We start from the raw sequence: 19,585 nt of genomic DNA, 5'->3' as shown, positions 1-19,585 counted from the left end.
TCTAAGGAGTCCTATCAATCTCATATTTGGTCATTTAGCCAAGTGTTGCAAGGCACAAGTGTCTCTCCGATTGTTAACTGGAACAAGAAGGTATGAACATATAGCACCAGTTCTGGATTAACACCAGTTTAGGATGCCTTTCCTGACCTCTAGCCCACTTCCTGATCTGCTCTTCATCTTCCTAGGGACTAAGTGCTCATGAGCGCTGTTACAAGGGCATCTTTAGCAGCATTATTTGTCACTCCAATGCCCATCTGTCCCAGTCAGCATAGAGAGTAGTCAGGGATGACAGTTAGCAAATGGGGCTGCCTTTGAAGACTGTGTGGAAACTACAGCTACTGCAGATGTGGCAGCTACATGGTTAACTAGGAAAAGGCATGAGCATATAACACCTATTCTGTCCTAACAGCACTGGTTGCCAGCTGGTTTCTGGGTTCCACTCATAGTGCTATTTTTGACCTTTAAATCTTTATATGACTCAGGACTGCTATACCTAAAGGACTTCCTTTCCCCATATAAACCTGTCAAGAATCTGATATCATTATCTGAGGCTCTTCACTGAATGCCATCTCCAATGGAGTGTGGGGGAAAGAAAATAAGCCTTCTCTCTAGTAGTCTCCTGTTTATGGAATGGTCTCCTCAGGGAGGACCACCTGGCATGAACCTTAAAATTGTTTTAGTGCATGGATTTTTTAATTTTAATTTACTGACATGCTCTGCACTTTGTATATTTGTATTTTCAATTCTCTCTACTTTGATGTTTCAAATGCTTGCTGTAAGCTGCTTTTGGCGCAGCTATTGTGCAAAAAGCGGCACACAAGTAAACTCAGTCATAGAAGCATAGACTCTTAGAGTTGGAAGGGACCCAAAGGGCCATCTAGTCCAAACCCCTGCAATGCAGAAATCTCAACTAAAGCATCCATGACAGATGGCCACCCAACAACTGCTTTAAAACCTCAAAGCAAAGAGAGTCCACAACCTCCTGACCATTCAGGAGTGAAGGGGCTCTGACAGGGTCCTAGAGTCATCCTGCCTCCTTCCCAAAGCTGGGCAAGGACTTAAACTGGCTGTGGGGAGGGCATCAATTGGCCTCCTGCAGGGCTTCATATAACTAAGGTCTTTCCCTGATACTGTATTTTTAAATCTTCAATGAATGCATTTAAAGAACCCAAACCTCATCCCAGCTACCCGAAATCTTCTGTAAGCTGGTAACAGCACCTGCTCCACTGTGGTCCACTACAGCCTACAGGTGACATAGTTGGAGTACCTCCCTTTTTCATTGCCTTTCTGGTGCTGATCTTTCCTTGAAAATCTACACCTTCCAGAAAGTGAAATAGACAGGTGAAAAATGAAATGCTATGTGAACTGGATGCTGATGAAATGTGGGGAATGAATAGGTTTAGGACCTAAAACCTTCACTTTTGGTTTCATTGGTGAGCAGAGGGAGCTTGTGGCATGTGGTATTGTTTCAGAATATATTTCTGCTACAGTTTCAATCAAAACCACCATTCAAATGAAGCCCCAGGAACGTTGAACAAAATCATCATTAGTGATGGATGCAGTTAATACACAGAGCCATCACATTCATTTCAGTTCCTTTAGATTCATGTATAAGCATCACTTGCTCAAAGGAACTTTTATTGCCCCTGAACTGTCATCCTTTTCACTGATCTTAAGAAGACATTGTAGAGGATCACCAGGGTCTCACTTGGCTGTATCTCATTATGATGGCAGCAGAAAGTTCCTATAGAAAATATACAGTGGGAAAAATCTGGGCAGAGGAAACACACACAATTAGGATTTGAAAAGAATTTTGATGTAAACTACCATCTCTGAAAGCTCCTGCTGACTGACTGTCCTTATTAAGGGTTGGTTTGCACAATACTTTTTCAGTGCCTGCAAGCATTCATGTGGAGAAATAGAGTGTTAACAAGTCAGAGAAAGAGATGTCAGGAAATTGCAACAAACCTGTAATTAAAGCCTGTATTTAGGGAGTCTACCCTTATGGATCCATTTCACTTCTGGTCAAATACGAAACATAACCAGATTAGCTATTTAGAAATAATCTAAATAGGTCCAGAGGTTTGGAGATGATGTTTTGGAAACTGATCAAGTTTATTAATCTGGATAATTTATGAAGGAGATTTCCTGGGGTGGGATGTTTGCTCATCCCAAATCAATGGAAATCATTTGTAGTAATGTATAACTGGAAACAATTTCCATGGTTTGGGGGCTTGGCGGGTGGAATGCCACAACAATGATGAGGGTATTCTCAGGCCATTGTCTGGAGTAGAAAGTGACTATGATCACAACATACAATGTCTCTATTCTTAACCAACACTTTCTATTCATTTCAGCTTTCATGATACAATATGCCTTATTTCCTGCTCACCCAAGACATACAACAGGTGACTATATCTGTTGTACATATAAATGAGGATGAAAGAATGTACTTTCCAGAATGACAATCATTTTTACAAGTATCTCTGTCTGGATAGTTATTTGAAAACATTACACATCATGCACAAAAACATGTATGTGTATGTGTACACACACACACACACACACACACACACACACACACACACTGTATGTTTGTTTTCAAAGGATTTCAGTAACCTTTACATTTTACAACAATCCTGGAAGGTCAATACACTATTCTTGCTAAAATGTAGATGGACAGCTGAGACTAATGACTCATCCAGACTTCCTTTTGTGTTGCATTTCTAGGCATAGCCCCAGGCTTTAAAGCTCCATGTCCAAACAGTTTTGTTTTGGTTTTTTGTCCCAGCACTTTCCCTGGGAGAATCCATGTTTTACCACTGAATTGGAGCAAACGGCAATTGGGTTTTCTATGCATTGCCATTTGCTCCAATTCAATGGTAAAACACAGTCTGGACAAAAAACCCACACTTGGACACAGAGCTTTAAAGAGTGGGTCTGTGCCTGGACAGCATGGCGCAATAGGAATTCTGTATGAGGGCTCTTCCACTTCCACTTTTCTCATGCCTAGAAAGCACAAGTCTGAGCAGTTTCTCACTTGTCCTGTGCTTTCTAGGCATGGCTTCAAGTGGTTTTGCCTTTTCCTTGCTGCTTTCCCCCAGAGGACTCACTCTTAAGTGCTAAATTGGAGCAAACATCAATCTGCAGAAAACCCAATTTGCTCCAATTCAGCGCTGAAGATTGGGTTTTCCAGGGGGAAACTGACACAGAAGAGTGGGTGAGCCCTGACAGTTGATTGCACCACCAACCAAAATGTCAGCCCCATGCAGAATCAAGCATAGACATCCTTTATAATTACTAGACTGCAGCTTAGCCAGTGACTGCCTTACCACCATCTGGCTATTTCCAGCGCAGCAGTCCAGGTACCCCTCCCGCCCTCGCAAACTCTTGCAGTGGTGCAGGCAGGTAATAATCATGTAGGAGGTTTAGTAAGGTATAAGAAACGTAATACCTTGTGCTTACGGAGGCTTCCTGGACTGGTGGGTGTGGAGATTGGAGACTGCTTCGATTTGGGTGTGGACAGTTGGCTGCTTGATGTTCCATTGGCTGTACAAAGCAAAGGAGAAATCAGCAATGAACAAAGACAATATAAATATATATATATTAATGCCTATTCAGTTTCCCATTAAAACATTCCAGTTTATGAAGCATAATTCCAAAACAGAACTTTAAATCATGATTTACTGGTTCAGATGAAGTTTCTTTTCCAACCTCACAGTTGAGGTGTCTGTCTGTCTGTCTACACATCTTTTGCTTTGCAAGTAACAGGTCATGTTTTTGAAAACATGACTTATGTGCTGCAAGAAGGATAGGAGATGCTGAGTTTGAAATAGTTTTGATTGAATTATTTTTATTTATTGAATTTAAATCCTTCCTTTCCTTCCAAAGAAAGATAAAATTGGAACTGAAAATTGTGCACTTTAAATTTGCACTTTAACACTTCTTTAACTTTCATCAGCACAATGCACTTTTGCAAAGTCACAAAATGGTATTAGTCCACAAAAGGGGAAAAAATCCAGGCCAGCAGATCTTCCACAGAAAATCTTTATATGTCATTACCAGATAACCTTAGCAGTTTTCCCTCCCCCTTTTACTTATCTATAGCTTTGTGAACACATCAATGTATTTTGTCCCACCTGGAGTTGAACAGCAATTCTTTCTCTTTGTCCCCAATTCTTGCCAACATATCTTATCCTGTATCCTAGTGGTACCTCCTTAGGTGGCAACTCAGCAGCACATATAAATCAATAGTCCTCTATACAGTCATACCTTGGAAGTCTAACGGAATCTGTTCTGGAAGTCTGTTTGACTTCCAAAACATTTGAAAACCAAATTGTGGCTTCTGATTGGCTACAGGAAGCTCCTGCAGCTAATCAGAAGCTGCAGAAGCCCCATCAGATGTTTGGGTTTCAAAAGAAGATTCGCAAACCAGAACAATCACTTCCGGGTTTGCTGCGTTCGGGAACCAAAACGTCCAAGTTCCAGGGCGTTCGACAACCAAGGTACGACTGTACCAAAAAAAAAAAATATTTTTAAAAATCCCTCCATACTGAAAGCTGGGTGTCAGGCAAAGGGTTCTGCCCTAGCTAGTTTTCTATCTGCAGGGATTTATTTATATATGCATTTGTACAGAGAAGTATTCAATCATGTGAGGTACTATCTATAGATAAAGTTGTGGCTCAGTGGCAGAGCACATGCTTTACAAACAGAAGGCCCCAGTTTCAATCATTGATATACCCATGTTGAGTTGGGAAAAACTGTTACCTGAAATCCTAAACTGCTCTTGCCAGTCAGTGTAGATACAATATTGAGCTGGGCGAACCAAAGGTCTGACTTGAGTCACATCCATTCAATCATACATTCAAAGCACATGGCTTCACCCAAAGAATCCGGGGAACTCATAAGAGCTAAAGCTCCCATCATCCTTAACAAACTATAGTTCCTATTATTCTTTGGGGTGAGGTGCTATGTGCTCTGAATGTACTGGTTTAAGGAAAATTCCCCAACATGTTCTCAACTTGGCTTCCTAAACTATAAATACAGGTTTACCAGCTCTGAGAGAAGTAGGCTTAAGTTCTACGAAGAAACCCCCTTCTTTCTATCACATGTGCTATAACAACAATGTATATGTATGGACTACCTATATTAATACATATGCTTAAATTAGGATTGATGGATTATTCTTATTGTTAATATGATTGGATCTTTCATTGTCTCTTTCCTTTCTGTCTGTTATATTTGCAATAAGAATTGTGCGAAATGCCATGAAGCTCACCTGTTGATCTTGGGTCAAAAACGCTCACGTTAACCTGCCTCAGAGTTGTTGTAGAGAACATAAGATTGGGGGGGGGGGCAAATATGGGATGAGGGCAGGAAAACAATGCAATATTTGCTACATTATATACAAACCAGAGCATTAAGTAATAATATAGAAGTCTCCTTTGCCGACTATCCAGACCGCAATAGATCCACTTGTAATAAGGGTTCTTGGTAAACATTCAAAAGATCAAGCCAGGCTGGCATTCTGTGGATGTTTTGCTAGATCTTGCAGTCTTGTGAAAATGCATCCCTTTCTCTGCAGGCTTTTAGGGAAGCAATGAATGAGAAGCACCCATCCAGATTCTCATTGGCTAGAAGATTGTGCCTTCCCCATTCAGGCTCAGCCTGCTAGACACTAGCATGAGAAGGTCATGTTTTAATTTAAAATCAATGTCCTATGGATCTTCCCCCTGGTACTTGCAAAGGGCATGGGAATGTTAATTGGCCTTAAAGCAACATGGAATCCTCTCCACATCACACAACAAAGGTTTGATATAGCTAGGAAGCTAGGGTTGGAAAGTCAACTGGCAAATACCAGTTAGTACAAACTAGTGCTGAGCTCAAAAAAACAACAACAACAAAAACACCCCAATTTTTGTAAAATTATCTGCCCAGCCCGAAAGAGGAATTATTTATTCCTGCCTTGGACATGCTATGAAGTGTTAGGGGTGTGTGTGTGTGTGTGTGTGTGTGTGTTTTCTTTATATTTGCCCTCATTCCCTGAACTCCAAAATCTCCCTGACTGTCCTTTCTGGAAGCCGATGAGAGGATTTTATACAATGACACGGGCTTTCCCAGAAAATTAGAAAACCAAACCTATGGTATGCAGACCAATAAAATCTCTCACCGCTTGGAGATGAAAGTGTATGTATGTAGCAATATTTTACAGAAGTGTTCGAATATGGATCAAATAAGAAATTGTATTATTTGCAGTATTTGGGACAATTTGCATATTTTATTGAAAGGATTTATTGAAAGAATTCAGTTTATATTTTGGTTACCTATTTGGTTGCAAAATGATTCCACTGTTTTTGAAAGTAGCTCTAGCTTCCTTTGACCTCCCCTACGTCTAATTAGATGCATTAGCTTTATTAAAAGTAGGGCGTTTGAGGCCTTCCTTTGTATTGAACTTCATTATAGAAAATGATTAATTTTCCTAATGGTGTCATTTTGGTTACACTTGGGGAATCTTTGCCCTTTCTCTTTTTTTATTTGAAGGGTGTCTCTCGTAACACCTTTGAAAACACCTGATCTAGGTTGAGCCTTGGAAGAAAGCTCCTTTTGTCACAGTATAGTTACAATTCTTGATTGGTTTGTTATTTGCTGTAAAGAAAATCTGCACGGGCATTAAAAAAATGTTTTTGATAGACCCGCTGAAATTAATAGACATGACCAACATAGGACCATTCATTTTAAAGAGTCTGATCTGATTACATCCTAGTAGGGTGCAACACTCTGCCACCAATAAATCATACATTTAAACTTTTCTGTAAACTATCTTTTAGTACTGATATATATTGGGATGACAAAATACATCTAACTGAAAGATGCTACATTGGTTTTTTGCAGGGCTGGCTAAGAAGCAAGCTTTGATCATATCTGAGTATGGCTTCAGACTGTTGCATGAAATAATAGCAGAATGAATAGGTCATTATGGTTCAAATAAAACTTGGAAGTAGGAATAAATAACACTGCTTGAAGGCAATCTTATGAAATCTCATTTTAAAGACTCCAAGCTTCTCTATTAAAAACAGAACATTTCCCTGTTTCTCATAATGCACAGTGCAGCTGATCACTTGAGAATGCTTTGGGTCAAGTAATTGCTTCTTACATTAGGTCCTTGTGTACTTTTTTAAAGGGGTTGGAGCCCACTAAAAGCATAAGAGGGGAGGGGCCAGATGAATGGAATGGAGTATCCAGGAAAGGGATATGTAGTAGCTGTGCAGCAATCCATGCTATAACATGATGTTCCAGGTAACACTTGTTTCAGTCTATTGGGGTCTTTGATGATTTATTGTTACAGTACAGGTTGTGGATTTATATACTGTGGTCAAGTGGCTTACTTTAAAGAGGGCAGTCCTCTATTGGAAGGGCTGCCAGGTCCAAGCTGCTTTAAAAAGAAAGAAGGGAAAGAAGATGGGAGGGGCCTTGAAGTTGCCCATCCACAGTAAGCAACTGGACAGCAGACTAATCAGGCGCACAAGCCACCAGGTCACACTCTGTCCCCACTGTGGTGAAATGGATTGCATCTTTACATCTGTACATATTATATATTTACATTTTACGTTTGCATCTTTGTATAAATTAACCTGTGCAAATTCAATGCAAATCCTTCTTCCCCTTTGTTTTATTTAAAAAGATTTATAAATCACTTAATATCTTTTAATATCTACGTGTTGTACAATATAAATTTAGCAATGCTTTACTGACTACCCTAGCGTTTTTGTTGTTGATGTTTTGTGATGCATTTTTGTTTTAGTAGGCTGTGAACGGCCATCGGAGGGCTAGCCCTGAAAAGGTGGCATGCAAATGCTGAAAGGTTGATGATGGTGGTAGTAGTAGTAATAATAATAATAATTGACAGCATCCATGCACAATGCAAAACTATAATACAAGCTGCAAAACTGGATAGAAGCTGAGGGGTTTTTTCTACTGCAGGTGAAGAAACAGCTGTGACTTCTTTATAAATAGTATGTCTGATGTCATCACCAGTCTTAAAATTTCAGTCACTGGCATGAATATAGCAAGTATCACTAGTGCTGGCATAGATTATCATGGGGGTGGCAGAAACAGTGAATGAATAAATTCATCTAGACACTCTGTTTCTTATACAAGCAAAAAACAGGAAAGATAAGCAAATATTCAGATGTTTTGCACATATCAAGCTGAGCTTATTTCCAGCCTAATATTCTTTTTTCATTAGATTTTGGAAAAGACGTCTGGGTCAAACAAAAGAACAAATGACTGCAACATGTAAGGGTGAGGAATAAGTTGTCAAGGCATGTCACAGATAAAAAGTTTAAGGAATATGCTGTTTCAACCAAATAAAATAGATAAGCATCACATAAAAATCAGGCCAGATAATGTTTTATTCATGGTGTCCTTATTCAGCACCATTTTTTCTCTTTTCATGTGTCTCTTCCAATTTGTTACAAATCAAAACTTACTTAGCCTATTTGTCATTCATGTAAACCCCCCCCCCCCCAAACCAAACATTGCTGTTTCATATGAACTAGCAGGATGTCGATGCCTTTGGGGGCAGATTCAAGACAGAAAAAGTTGTCTCTCCCACAAGAGGTAGTGGATGGCTTAAAAAAGGATTAGGCAGATTCATGGCGGCTAAGGCTGTCAATGCCTTCAAGCAACAATGGCTATGTTCTCCCTCCATGGTCAGAAGCAGCAGCATGCCTCTAAAACCAGTTGCTGAGAATTGTACTCAGATCCTGCCTGTGGACTTCCTACAGAGGTGACTGGTTGGCCGCTGTGAGAAAAGAATGCTGGACTAGTTGGGTCTTTGGCCTGATTCAGCAGCCAGGGTCTTCTTATAGTCTTAGATTCTGTGTTTATGTGTAGGTTAAATTGTAGGGCACTGAAGTGATCTATGACCTTAGGGCTAATCAACTGCCCTGATGAATTTGTGGAACTCTTTATTTTAAAAAGATACAGATTTTTAGTGTATATGACCCACTGAAGACATCCATAGGGTGAAACATGTTGGGCAAGTCATAATGGATGTTCTGGCTAATGAAGACTTGATTTTGTTAGCATTGTTAGTCAAGAAATGTGCCATTCATAGATCTGAGTTTGAATTTATATATTTTTAGTAATAGGCTTTACTCTCAAATTTCTGCATCTTTTTATTTTTGCATGTTACTGTTTTGCTGGATTTTTATTATATTTTATTTTATTTCTGTTAGGTGTCCTGAGCAAAAATTGTGTATATTCTTGCCTGAAGAACCTTTACAGGAGGCGAGGCTGAGGAACTAAGACAGAGACCAGTGATGAGATATGAAGTTCTAGGCCTAATAGGCAAAGTAAAAACTGGTAAATCACTGGGTCCCAATGGCATCCACCCAAGAGTTCTAAAATAACAATAATAATAATAATCACCACCACCACCACCATCATCATCATATGTGCAATTGCTGGTCTTCATACAAAATTATGTAACTTGTCCCTTAGACCAGCCTCCCAGGAATCAGGATCCTGGGAATAACAGGCTGATTAGCTAAATGTCTGTCCCAGGAAAACTGGTGAGATACACACACACACACACACACACACACACACACGAGCAAGCCTCACTGAAGCAGAGCCAGCATGGCTTCTGCAAGGCCAAGTCCTGTCTCATGAACCTATTAGAGTTTTTTGAAGAATGTCAACAAGCATACAGAAAAAGGTGATTCAGTTGATAAAGTGTGCTCAGATTTTCAATGAGCTTTCAACAAGTGTTCCTGGGTAACCTTGGAAAAATGAGAAACATGCACCCCTACTCTGAGTTGGCAATGAAGAGTCAGGATTGGTCAAAAGACAGCCAGGTGACTGTGGTGAGGAGGAGGAGCAACAACAGGTGGGCAGGGCCAGTTCTCTAGAGAATCTCTGCCAGGTTATGGACCTTGGCAGATGTCTAATGACACAAAGCGCCTGTTGCCAGCCCTGTGTGACACATGAGTAAGAAATGTATCGATTCAATGACCCTGATGCTAACTTATCACCCAGATCTAGGTGGAGCCAACATTTATCTGCTGGGAAAAGAAGTGTCACTCACCATCCTGATGGTTACCTGAATCAGCTGGGGATTTGCTCCGGCGCACAGGAGCTGGACTCTTTGCAGAGCTCTTCTGAGGTGTTGGGGAGGACTTGCTGCCTGGAGTAGTTGGAGGGTTGCTTTTCATTACCCGGCACTCTGATAAACAACACACAAAAACAAAGTAAGTGATTGCATTGATCCTTTAAGTGTCTTACATATCTGCAGAACCCAGAGCAGGCTTCCTCAAACTCGGCTCTCCAGATGTTTTGAGACTACAATTCCCATCATCCCTGACCACTAGTCCTGCTAGCTAGGGATCATGGGAGTTGTATGCCAAAAACATCTGGAGGGCTGAGTTTGAGGAAGCCTGACCTGGTAGTATGCTGTTTTTTAAAGAATGGCATTACAATTAAACATCGAGGGAGGCCTATATAGCTCAGCAGTAGTGCACATTATCAGCATTTGAACAGTCCCTGGAATCCTCAGGCAGGAAAGATTTCTGCCTGAAACCTTAGAGAGCCACTGTCAATTAAATCAACCTGATTCTTCTCTTCTTTCCCCAGTGACAATAAAGTATTTCTATATTCTATATTGTTTCTGCTCTCTTCCATCTCCCTGGACTCCTGGAGAGTTCTGGAGTTGATTCTTCTTGACCAGTGGTGGAGCTTCATGCTCCGGCACCGGGGGCGGAGAGCAGGTGGGGGCGGGGCTGGCATGCGTCTCAGGGCGGGGTGTGTTGCCCAAAGGGGCGGGGCACGTTGCCTCTGGGGGCGGGGCGCCCAGCGTGGGTGGGGGAGCAGCCGCGATGGAACTCCACCGGGATCGCGCTGCCTGGGGCGGTGCGCTCCCACCGCCCCCTCTTCCTCCGTCAGTGTTCTTAACTAGTGCTTACTTGGTTTATGGACAGCAGCTACAGGCTTAACAGGAACTTCCACCCCTCTGACACATCCAGACTTCCTTGCAGGAAAGGAAGTATCTCCATCCTGGTGATGGTGGAACCATGCCTCCCCAACTTCTTAGCAAGCCTTGTCTAATGGCTTGACCAAACTTCCACTTGTCTTAGAAAGCCTTAGAAAGCACGGGCTCAAGTGGTTTCCCACTTGTCTCATACTTGCTAGGGCCCAAGCAGTTTTCCCTTTGCCCCAACACTTTCTCCTGGAAAACCTGGTCTAATTACTATGAGATCATTCCTGGCACTATCTAATCCCAAACATCATATTGCATATAACTATGCAGATATTTAACCTACAGATTCCGCAGCGAACCCACAATTCGGATCACAAGGTCTGAGCTGGAACAAAGTAATCTTATCATCACATAAAATGGTGGTTTAGATCATCTAATCCCACTCACACCACCAAATTAAAATACTTTTCAACCTTAATCAGCCCTCAGTGTGCTATTGCTGATTTAGCATAAAAAAGCAATGCTTCAGAGCCTTGGAGGCGAGAAATAGAAAAACTCCTATTTCTCATTGTGATCAGCTAATCTAAAAATTTCAGGTCAGCAGTGAATAGAGAGTGTCCTGCAATAGCATGAAAATCAAACCACACCTCTGAGAAGGAATTAGCTCCAACTGTTGAGCTTTTACAGCAATTTTTAAAAGGAATTTAGCGAGGAGTGGCAGAATGTAGCTACTGCTTTGAGAGTAGAGGCCTCACTATAGCAATGAAGGAAATAATTAAAACTGCAAGTGGGGCTGTAGATCTTGCTCTAAAGCACAAGGCCGTAATTTCTTCCCTTAAGAAACATCGGTAGATGTTCATAATAGCATTGATTGATTGATTGGGAGAATAGAAATTGCATAACTAATTTAAGGCTCATGGGGTGGGTGTGTCAGTGTGAGGGTGGGATCTCCATTTATTTATTTTATGGGTAAAGGAGACTGCCAATCAAGGGCAGCCACAGGGAGAGCTGAGAAGCAGAGCTGTGACAGGCCAGCTCCATTAGGCCTTCTCTCCCTCCAGTGTCTTCTGAGGGCAGCCATTTTGTCAGGCTACCTCAGCTCTCTAAACACGGGGGCATGAGGGGTTTTTTTTGGCTTTTATTCTCTTCCCTCCTTGCCCCTTTTCCCTTGTGTGATGTATTTTTATTTGTTTGCTTCTTTATTAGAATGTAAGCCTGTGGGAACTGGCAGAGGAAGGGGTGTGCGGTGAGTGTGGCCCACCCCAGGTGTCATCCTCGGACTCTCGCCAAAATTGAATGATGAATAATAATGCCAAAATAAAATAATGGTGTTTGTTGCTGCTGTTTAAGGTAGTTGGGATTTTTTCTTTCTTTCTCTTGAGGAGGGTGTGCTTTCTGCTAACTCCTTTCCAATGCACTTAATATAAAAAAGAAGATCCCTACAGAATATTTCTGCAAGAAAAAGAATTTTGATGCCCTGATCAAATCCATAATTACTATTAAAAAACAAACGAACAGAATTTAACTCAATTAACTTTATACAGCAAAGCAAAAAAACCAAGATGGCACATATGGGAGGACTTGGGACCCCAAATTTATTATGTTCATGATCCTGCACATGTAATAATGAAAAAATAATCTGTTTTTAATAAAAATAGACCTGAGACCTTACCCTATTTAACATACCAGTCTATTATCCTCAACAATATATTGAGTCCCTTTTCTTTAGCAGAGTTACAAGTTTGAACCTCAAGATCCAAAAAATTGGCCCCAGTAGGCCTAATGTGTCCAATTATTCATTTTGTAACAGTTCTAGAGAAACACATTTCAAAGGCAGGAAACAAAAGGGACAACACACAAAAAGAGACCTCTATAAGTGAATGAAACCTCTTACTGGAGTACAGAAAATGCCTTGAAATCAATTCGCTGTCCATACATCAAATTATACATTTCCTTGCTAACCCAGCTGTATTATCTCAAGCCACCGGACCCTTAAAAACTATTGAACAACTGATTTTAAATTACACATAGAATCAAAAAAGTTGTTACCAAATATCTAAAAGACTACCTGTGATGTAATGACAGGGGATCTAATTTCATAAAAATCTATTTGTGAATCAGATCTATATTGTGAAATTGATAACACGGTGTGGCAAAAACTGGGGGGGGGCCTTTAAAGTCAGTTTTAGTTAAAATGAGAGAAAATACTTTAAAAACAATTCACAGATCACACTACACACCTGTCTCCATCAACATTGTTCAGCCTGGACACTGAGGTCCAGCTCCGAGAGCCCTCTGGAAGTTCACTCACTGCGAGAAGTGAGGTTGTGGGGAACCAGGCAGAGGGCCTTCTCGGTAGAGGCACCCGCCCTGTGGAACGCCCTCCCATGAGATGTCAAGGAAATAAATAACTACAATGGTACCTTGGGTTACAAATGCTTTGGGTTACAAACACTTCAGGTTACAAACTCCGCTAACTCGCAAGTAGTACCTCACGTTGCGAACTTTGCCTCAGGATGAGAATGGAAATCGCGTGCCGGCGGCAGCAGGAGACCTCATTAGCAAAAGTGCGCCTCAGCTTAAGAACAGTTTCAGGTTCAGAACAGACCTCCGGAACAAATTAGGTTCGTAACCCGAGGCACCACTGTATTTGACTTTTAGAAGACATCTGAAGGTAGCCCTGTTTAGGGAAGTTCTTAATGTTTGATGTTTTACCGTGTTTTTAATACTCTGTTGGGAGCCACCCAGAGTGGCTGGGGCAACCCAGTCAGATGGGTGGCATACAATTATTATTATTATTATTATTATTATTATTATTATTATTATTATGCTTTATGTTGGAGAGGATGTCAGCAGATAGGCTAATACATCCATATGCAGTGGAAATGCAAACCTGTACAATTATTTTGGAAATTAGTCTTTGAAGAAATTCCTTCTGTTACAAGACAAGTGGTACAACCTATTCTGAGGCTAGCTTTATTAAATCTGTTAATTGATTTATTGTTTAAGGACTTACTAATCATTTTCATGTCTGCATCTGGAAACATTATTACACCCAAAAGTAAAAATCCAGACAGGGAGGCACAAACATTTGTGCACGTCCAGTGCGAGCCTATAGTGCTTCTCCTGCACATGAGCTCCTGGCACACTCACACCCACCCACAGCCTGTCAGCAGAGGAGGAGGAAGAAGCTTGGCCGGTAAGATAGTTAGTGGAGGAGGTTACTGCTCCCCGCTAAAACACACACCTCTCTATAGCAATATGCAATGAGTTCTATGTTGGTGGTGGGGCGCCAGTGATTTGCACCCTAGAGCTGCGAGAGGAGGCAGTGGCTGCTGGAAAGGTGGCCCTGGCCCTCCTGCAGGGTCCTCCCAGCCTTCACTGCTGGCTGCGAGGTCCGATTGGAAACCTCTCCTTAGCAGAGAGATGCTAAAGATCTCTCCTGGAGAGATGACGAGGGAGAGCATCCAGTACTCATCTGGCCAAGGCTGCATCTGCGTGCTGGAGTAAAGGATGCTGCTGATGCTGATGCTTCCTCCAGAAAAGAAAGCCACTGCAGTCGTTTGAATCATATGCTGCTATTGTTTTGAGAAACATTATGTTGGCTGAGGCTGTTTGGGTGCTTTCATAAATTTTAAAATCTTTTTTTTTTTATCGTCCTACTTGCCATACATTAGCATTTTCCTGGACGTTTTGCCAATTCGGCAAAAATCCGCCCAGACGCCATTTTGTCAGTCCGATTCCCAGATGTCTCCGGGAAAACCCAGACATATGGCAGTTCTAACAGTACTGGAAAACAGCAACTAACTTAGCTCCGGTGGAACACAAAGACCAAAGACAACTATATGGTACATGCTTATTCATTACACTGGAAAGGAGAATGTTGTCCCGCCCGTCCACCAGCTACCAATTTTTTACTCTGGGACAGTGTGTTAAGATGAAGAGTAGAAGACCCTTAACTACTCTAATTAATTATAAGCTGCTTGATACAGTCTTCATTTACTGTGTATATGCATGGGATGTTCCTTGGGTGGTGAGGGTATATGGAAATTGTTTGTTACATGTATTTTTTTAAACTGAAAAATAGAGAACACACACACACACACACACACACACACACACACACAGAGAGAGAGAGAGAGAGAGAGAGAGAGAGAGAGAGAGAGAGAGTCAGAACAGAGGTTGGCAATAAATCCCCCCAAGTTTCCTTACAATTAGTGGGGGGGGGGGGACGACAACAATATGGCATCTTCTGAGATGGTACTATAATGTAATGTCACCATGGAAAATGCCAATATATTCAGAACCGAACCATCAGAGCTAGGCATGGGGGCTGGAGAGGCAGAAAGCAAGATTATAACAATCTCCAAGAGTCAGGCTTGCTGGGGGGCCATAAGACACTGCCAAGATTAATAGATTTAAAAGAAATGGAATAACCTTTTTTTCACAGGAGCTCAGAGGCACAGAAGCAGGGAGGTGAATGCAGGAGAGAAACATGAGATAGAGAATACTTTGCCTTGTCAAGCATCAGGACATCACATCAGGCAGCAGCCGATGTCCCTCACGTTGTCTGCTATCCTCCAGTCAGGCAAGCAGAATTACTCATGTCATCATGACAAAAGCCATCACAGTAAGAGACATGCGTCTGCAGGACATCAGGCACCACAGACATATCAACTCTAGCTGCTGAGCTGTGAAATAAAGCCTGAGAAAGGAGGATGGCAAGGGCATGGTCCAATTCAGAGACTCTAATGCCTATATAGGCGCTTGGATGCATATTATAGCCCCATCTGCACTACACATCGAAAGCACAATCCTATCACTTTAAACAGTCATTGTTTTCCCAAAGAATCCAGGGAACTGTAGTTTGTTCAGTATGCTGAAAGTCATTAGGAGACCCTTATCCTACTCACACTGCCCCAATTCCCAGATACTTTGGAAGGAAGCAGTTACTGCTTAATGTGGAATGATACTGCCTTAAATGTATAGTGCAGATGGGCCCTATCAAACACCAGGGCAACCCTGGGGCAACCCAATTCTCACAGAACTCCAATATGTACTTCAGAATGCTGGGGACCAACACCAGTTAACCATCACTACTTAACCTCTCAAAACAGCATTTATCTATCTATTCATCTGCCTATCCATCCAAAATGAAGTATCATTTCTCTGTGCCCAATATAAATTTGTAACACAGAGCATCTTCTCCTCACCCCAAAGACTTGTTTTGAAGAATGGGAAGATCAAATGCCTGATTTGCATTATATACCAAAATGTGATGGAATGGCATGAATATTAATTATATATGATACACTAACAATAAATGTTAGGTACATTCAATTGCCCAACCTCACTAATTAAAAACATGCAGAGTATTGTATATTTTAACTGTATTTCTGGTGGGGGGTTAGCAGCCTTAGGAATTTATTTGAAGGGGAAGACCCCAAACAAACAACTAAGCAAGCAACTGGAAAGGAAAGCTTGGACTGAGATAAGGGGTGAAATTTTCTTGAAATCTTGATGTTGAGCCCATCCATACAGATGTGGGTTTTCTCCCCCTAATACTCATCCTGCTCCTTGATTTTTACTCTTTCTGCTAAAAGAATACAAACAATGCTCACATTATTATATGTATATTATATTAATATATTTCCAAAGTAACCAGCACATAAACAGATACAGACAACAATGTATAAAAATACTCATGTACTTATTCTTATGAAATTATATTGCAGAAATATAGTACTGTGTGGGGCTTGACTCTTTTCATATGCATAGTTTTTGCTTGTGTAACTTTGCATATAATTAGTTGGGCTTTTTAATAAACATGTGCAAGAGGCAGTAACATCTGGGCAAAGCTCGACCAGGTCAGAACCACCAAATTCTGGGTATAAAGTCATTTAAAACAGATTCTTCCTCTGTTCTTATCCATGATTCTCTCTATTCATTTAAGCTTTTTGTCCACTGTGAACAATGTGTGTGTGGCTGGCAAAGGTCTAAGAGGACACAGTTTTGATGCTTTTACACATGAGTAGATGGTGCCTGGTGCTTCTCTTTTCTATTGATAACATATGGGCTGAAGCTCACATCGGCGGAAGCACCTCAAGGCTGCAGCTACCTTTGCCATAGGTCTGCCCCTGAGGATGGCAGGGTTTGGTTTAAGGAAGTTATTCCTTCACTGCTGTAATTCTGGGTGCAGCTGCAAGGTAGCCTGCTCTGGCTTTTGCTACCATGGCTGACCCTATCATTAGACAGAGTTTTTTAGTTGTCAGGAAAGCTAATTGTTAGTTGTTGAATATGTTATTACTGACTTTTCTTTTCTTTTTTAATGCCAGGGCTAGAGAGAGATGCATTTTGTTGCTGCAGGTGTCTTGAATACAGGCCACATTGCCTTGGAGGTCCAAGGGAGGGGGCAGCATGACGTAGAACAGCCAAACCAGTGGCTGCAGAGACTTTCAGCTGTTTGGTCTATCTGCTGTGGTGATAGAAGAGAAGATGCTTGTGAGTCTGAAGCCCTTTTGGCCCACACAAGTCAGACTGCAGAGCTGGTATGGTGTGGTGTGTGAGAGGGTGTGCATGTGCCAAAGCTGGTGTGGTTTCTAACAGTCACATTCTCATGTACACTGCTGCCAGTTACCTACCAGGCCACAATCAAGGTGCTGCTTCTGGTGTATAAAGCCCTCTATAGCCTGGGATCAGGATATCTGTAAGATAATCTCACATCTTATATACTCAACCAGTCATTGAAGTCTGCAGACGAGGGCCTTTTGTAGATACCACCTTGTCAGGAGGTTCATATAGTACAATATAGGAATCAGGCCTTTAGTGTGACAGCATCTACCATTTATAATTCTCTTCCCTTGAATACCAGACAGGCAGCACCTCTGTCATCTTTTTGGTGCCCACAGAAGACCTTTCTCTTTCAGCAAGCCTTTTAAGCAGAGATCTTTCCCAGTCTGCATCTGCATTGGAATTGCTTTTTAGATGTTTTAACTGTTTCATGGCTTGTCTGTTTGATGCCCTGGGCTCTTTTGTAAGGAAGGGCAAGATATAAATCTAATTAATTAATAAATAATAAAAGCTAATACAATGGAATTCAAATGGGGCTCTCACTAGCAACACATAATGCACATTAAACAACTTCTAGTTTTTGCATCTCCCATGAACCTGAAAAGAGATGTGGAGCTCTGAGCACCTGCAAGCAAAATGTTCCACTGGTTGGCAGAATGCCCAGTCTTCTTTGGGTTCAGACACCTCAGGCTGGGCTTCCTGTCAAGTTGCCCTGTCAGGATTTCTTTTCCAAATTGTCTTGAGACAGAGAGACAGAGAGAGAACTTCCCTGGAGCTGTGAGAACTGCTAAAATATACATAAGACTCTTGGGTCCAAACCAACATGTAAGTTCCATGAAGACTTTCTGATTCCATAAACGATAACTGAGACGTGTGTGTGTAGGGATGGGAGGAAAACCAAGGGCTGCCACCCACCAAAAAACCATCTCAGTCAAATGGAAATGATGGGGAAACTAGCAAAGACTTTAGATTGGGAGGCAGCGAGGGAGGGGTGAGTCAGCTTTCTTGGGACACATTTTGGAGCTTGCATAATAAGCATACATTATGACTTGAGACCCTTAGACCCTGTTATGGTCCTGGTGGCTTGCACATTTCCTGCTGAGGTTCTTAATTAACTGCTGATAATTAATTGAGGGCTGAGAAGCCAGCAACACTGGATCTGCCCACTGAGGGGCTCAATGCAATCAGGGCCGGTACCTGAGGTAAACCACAAAATAGTGCCTCCATCCATGCCAGGGAAGAAGGGGTGATTGAAGATCTATGTCAGGAAAAGGGGGGGGGGTGACTGCCATTCATCTCCCAGGCAGGTTTGTTGAATGCTGCAAGCAGTATTAATTATGCAACTTAAGCTAAACTTGCACAGATTTGCTTGTTCTACATAGTGTTATTTACTTTTCAATTTGGAAGGTGGATAAGGAGCTATATAGGGCCTTCTACTGAGTTCAAGAGATTTCGTTTAACAGAGCATTGGTTTACAAAAAAGAAGGAGAGAGGGGGGAGGTCTTGGGGTGCTCCATCCTGCATTTGAAGCACTTGACAAATCAACATTTTAAAAAATTAATGGGAGTGATTAAGTATCTTATACAAAAAGCATCCATATGGCTATAATGAGATGACATTTCCTGGCAGATTCTGCCACTCCTGTGAAGTGTATAATGTTGGCACCATTAATGAGACCACCTATTCTGCCTTGTGGCAAATCTGTCATTGCCCATTAGATGCTAACATGCGTAAACTGCTCAATCAGTGGGAAACCCAGACATCTACATTCATGGACTGCATTTTCAGTCCATTGTCTGCGCATTTATGAAGACACTAGGGTTTCATCAACGATGATAGCAGCACATTTCCCCATAAGAGAATCTGAAATTTGGTGCGTAGTTACATAAGTGAGTACATCCCAGTTAATAGTATATTCTGAAAGGTTACCGGTATTTTATCCTCTCACTTGAAATACAGGCATCAAGTCTGCCTCCTAACAGTGGCTTGAGGCCAGCACAGAGTGAGCCATGGCACAAATAAGACAGAAAATTGGGC

General features: G+C 41.6%; 1 protein-coding gene across 4 annotated transcripts in view; it reads right to left on the bottom strand.

The window, feature by feature from the left end:
* DCX (doublecortin) overlaps positions 1 to 19,585 on the bottom strand; it is a 99,548-nt gene that overhangs the window by 3,059 nt on the left and 76,904 nt on the right. Inside the window, exons 5-6 of one of the 4 annotated variants that reach the window (XM_033137443.1) lie at positions 10,091 to 10,228; positions 3,452 to 3,549 (exon numbers count right to left, since the gene is read on the bottom strand). In XM_033137443.1, the coding sequence (XP_032993334.1) occupies positions 3,452 to 3,549; positions 10,091 to 10,228 (236 nt within the window). The remainder of the gene's footprint in view (positions 1 to 3,451; positions 3,550 to 10,090; positions 10,229 to 19,585) is intronic. The other 3 variants (XM_033137444.1, XM_033137445.1, XM_033137446.1) reach the window with 3 other exon arrangements.

The sequence above is a fragment of the Lacerta agilis genome, chromosome Z (genome assembly GCF_009819535.1).
Source record: "Lacerta agilis isolate rLacAgi1 chromosome Z, rLacAgi1.pri, whole genome shotgun sequence".
Taxonomy (NCBI): Eukaryota; Metazoa; Chordata; class Lepidosauria; order Squamata; family Lacertidae; genus Lacerta; species Lacerta agilis.
The sequence above is the reverse complement of the archived record's forward strand: the minus strand, read 5'-3'. Positions and strand labels throughout refer to the sequence as shown.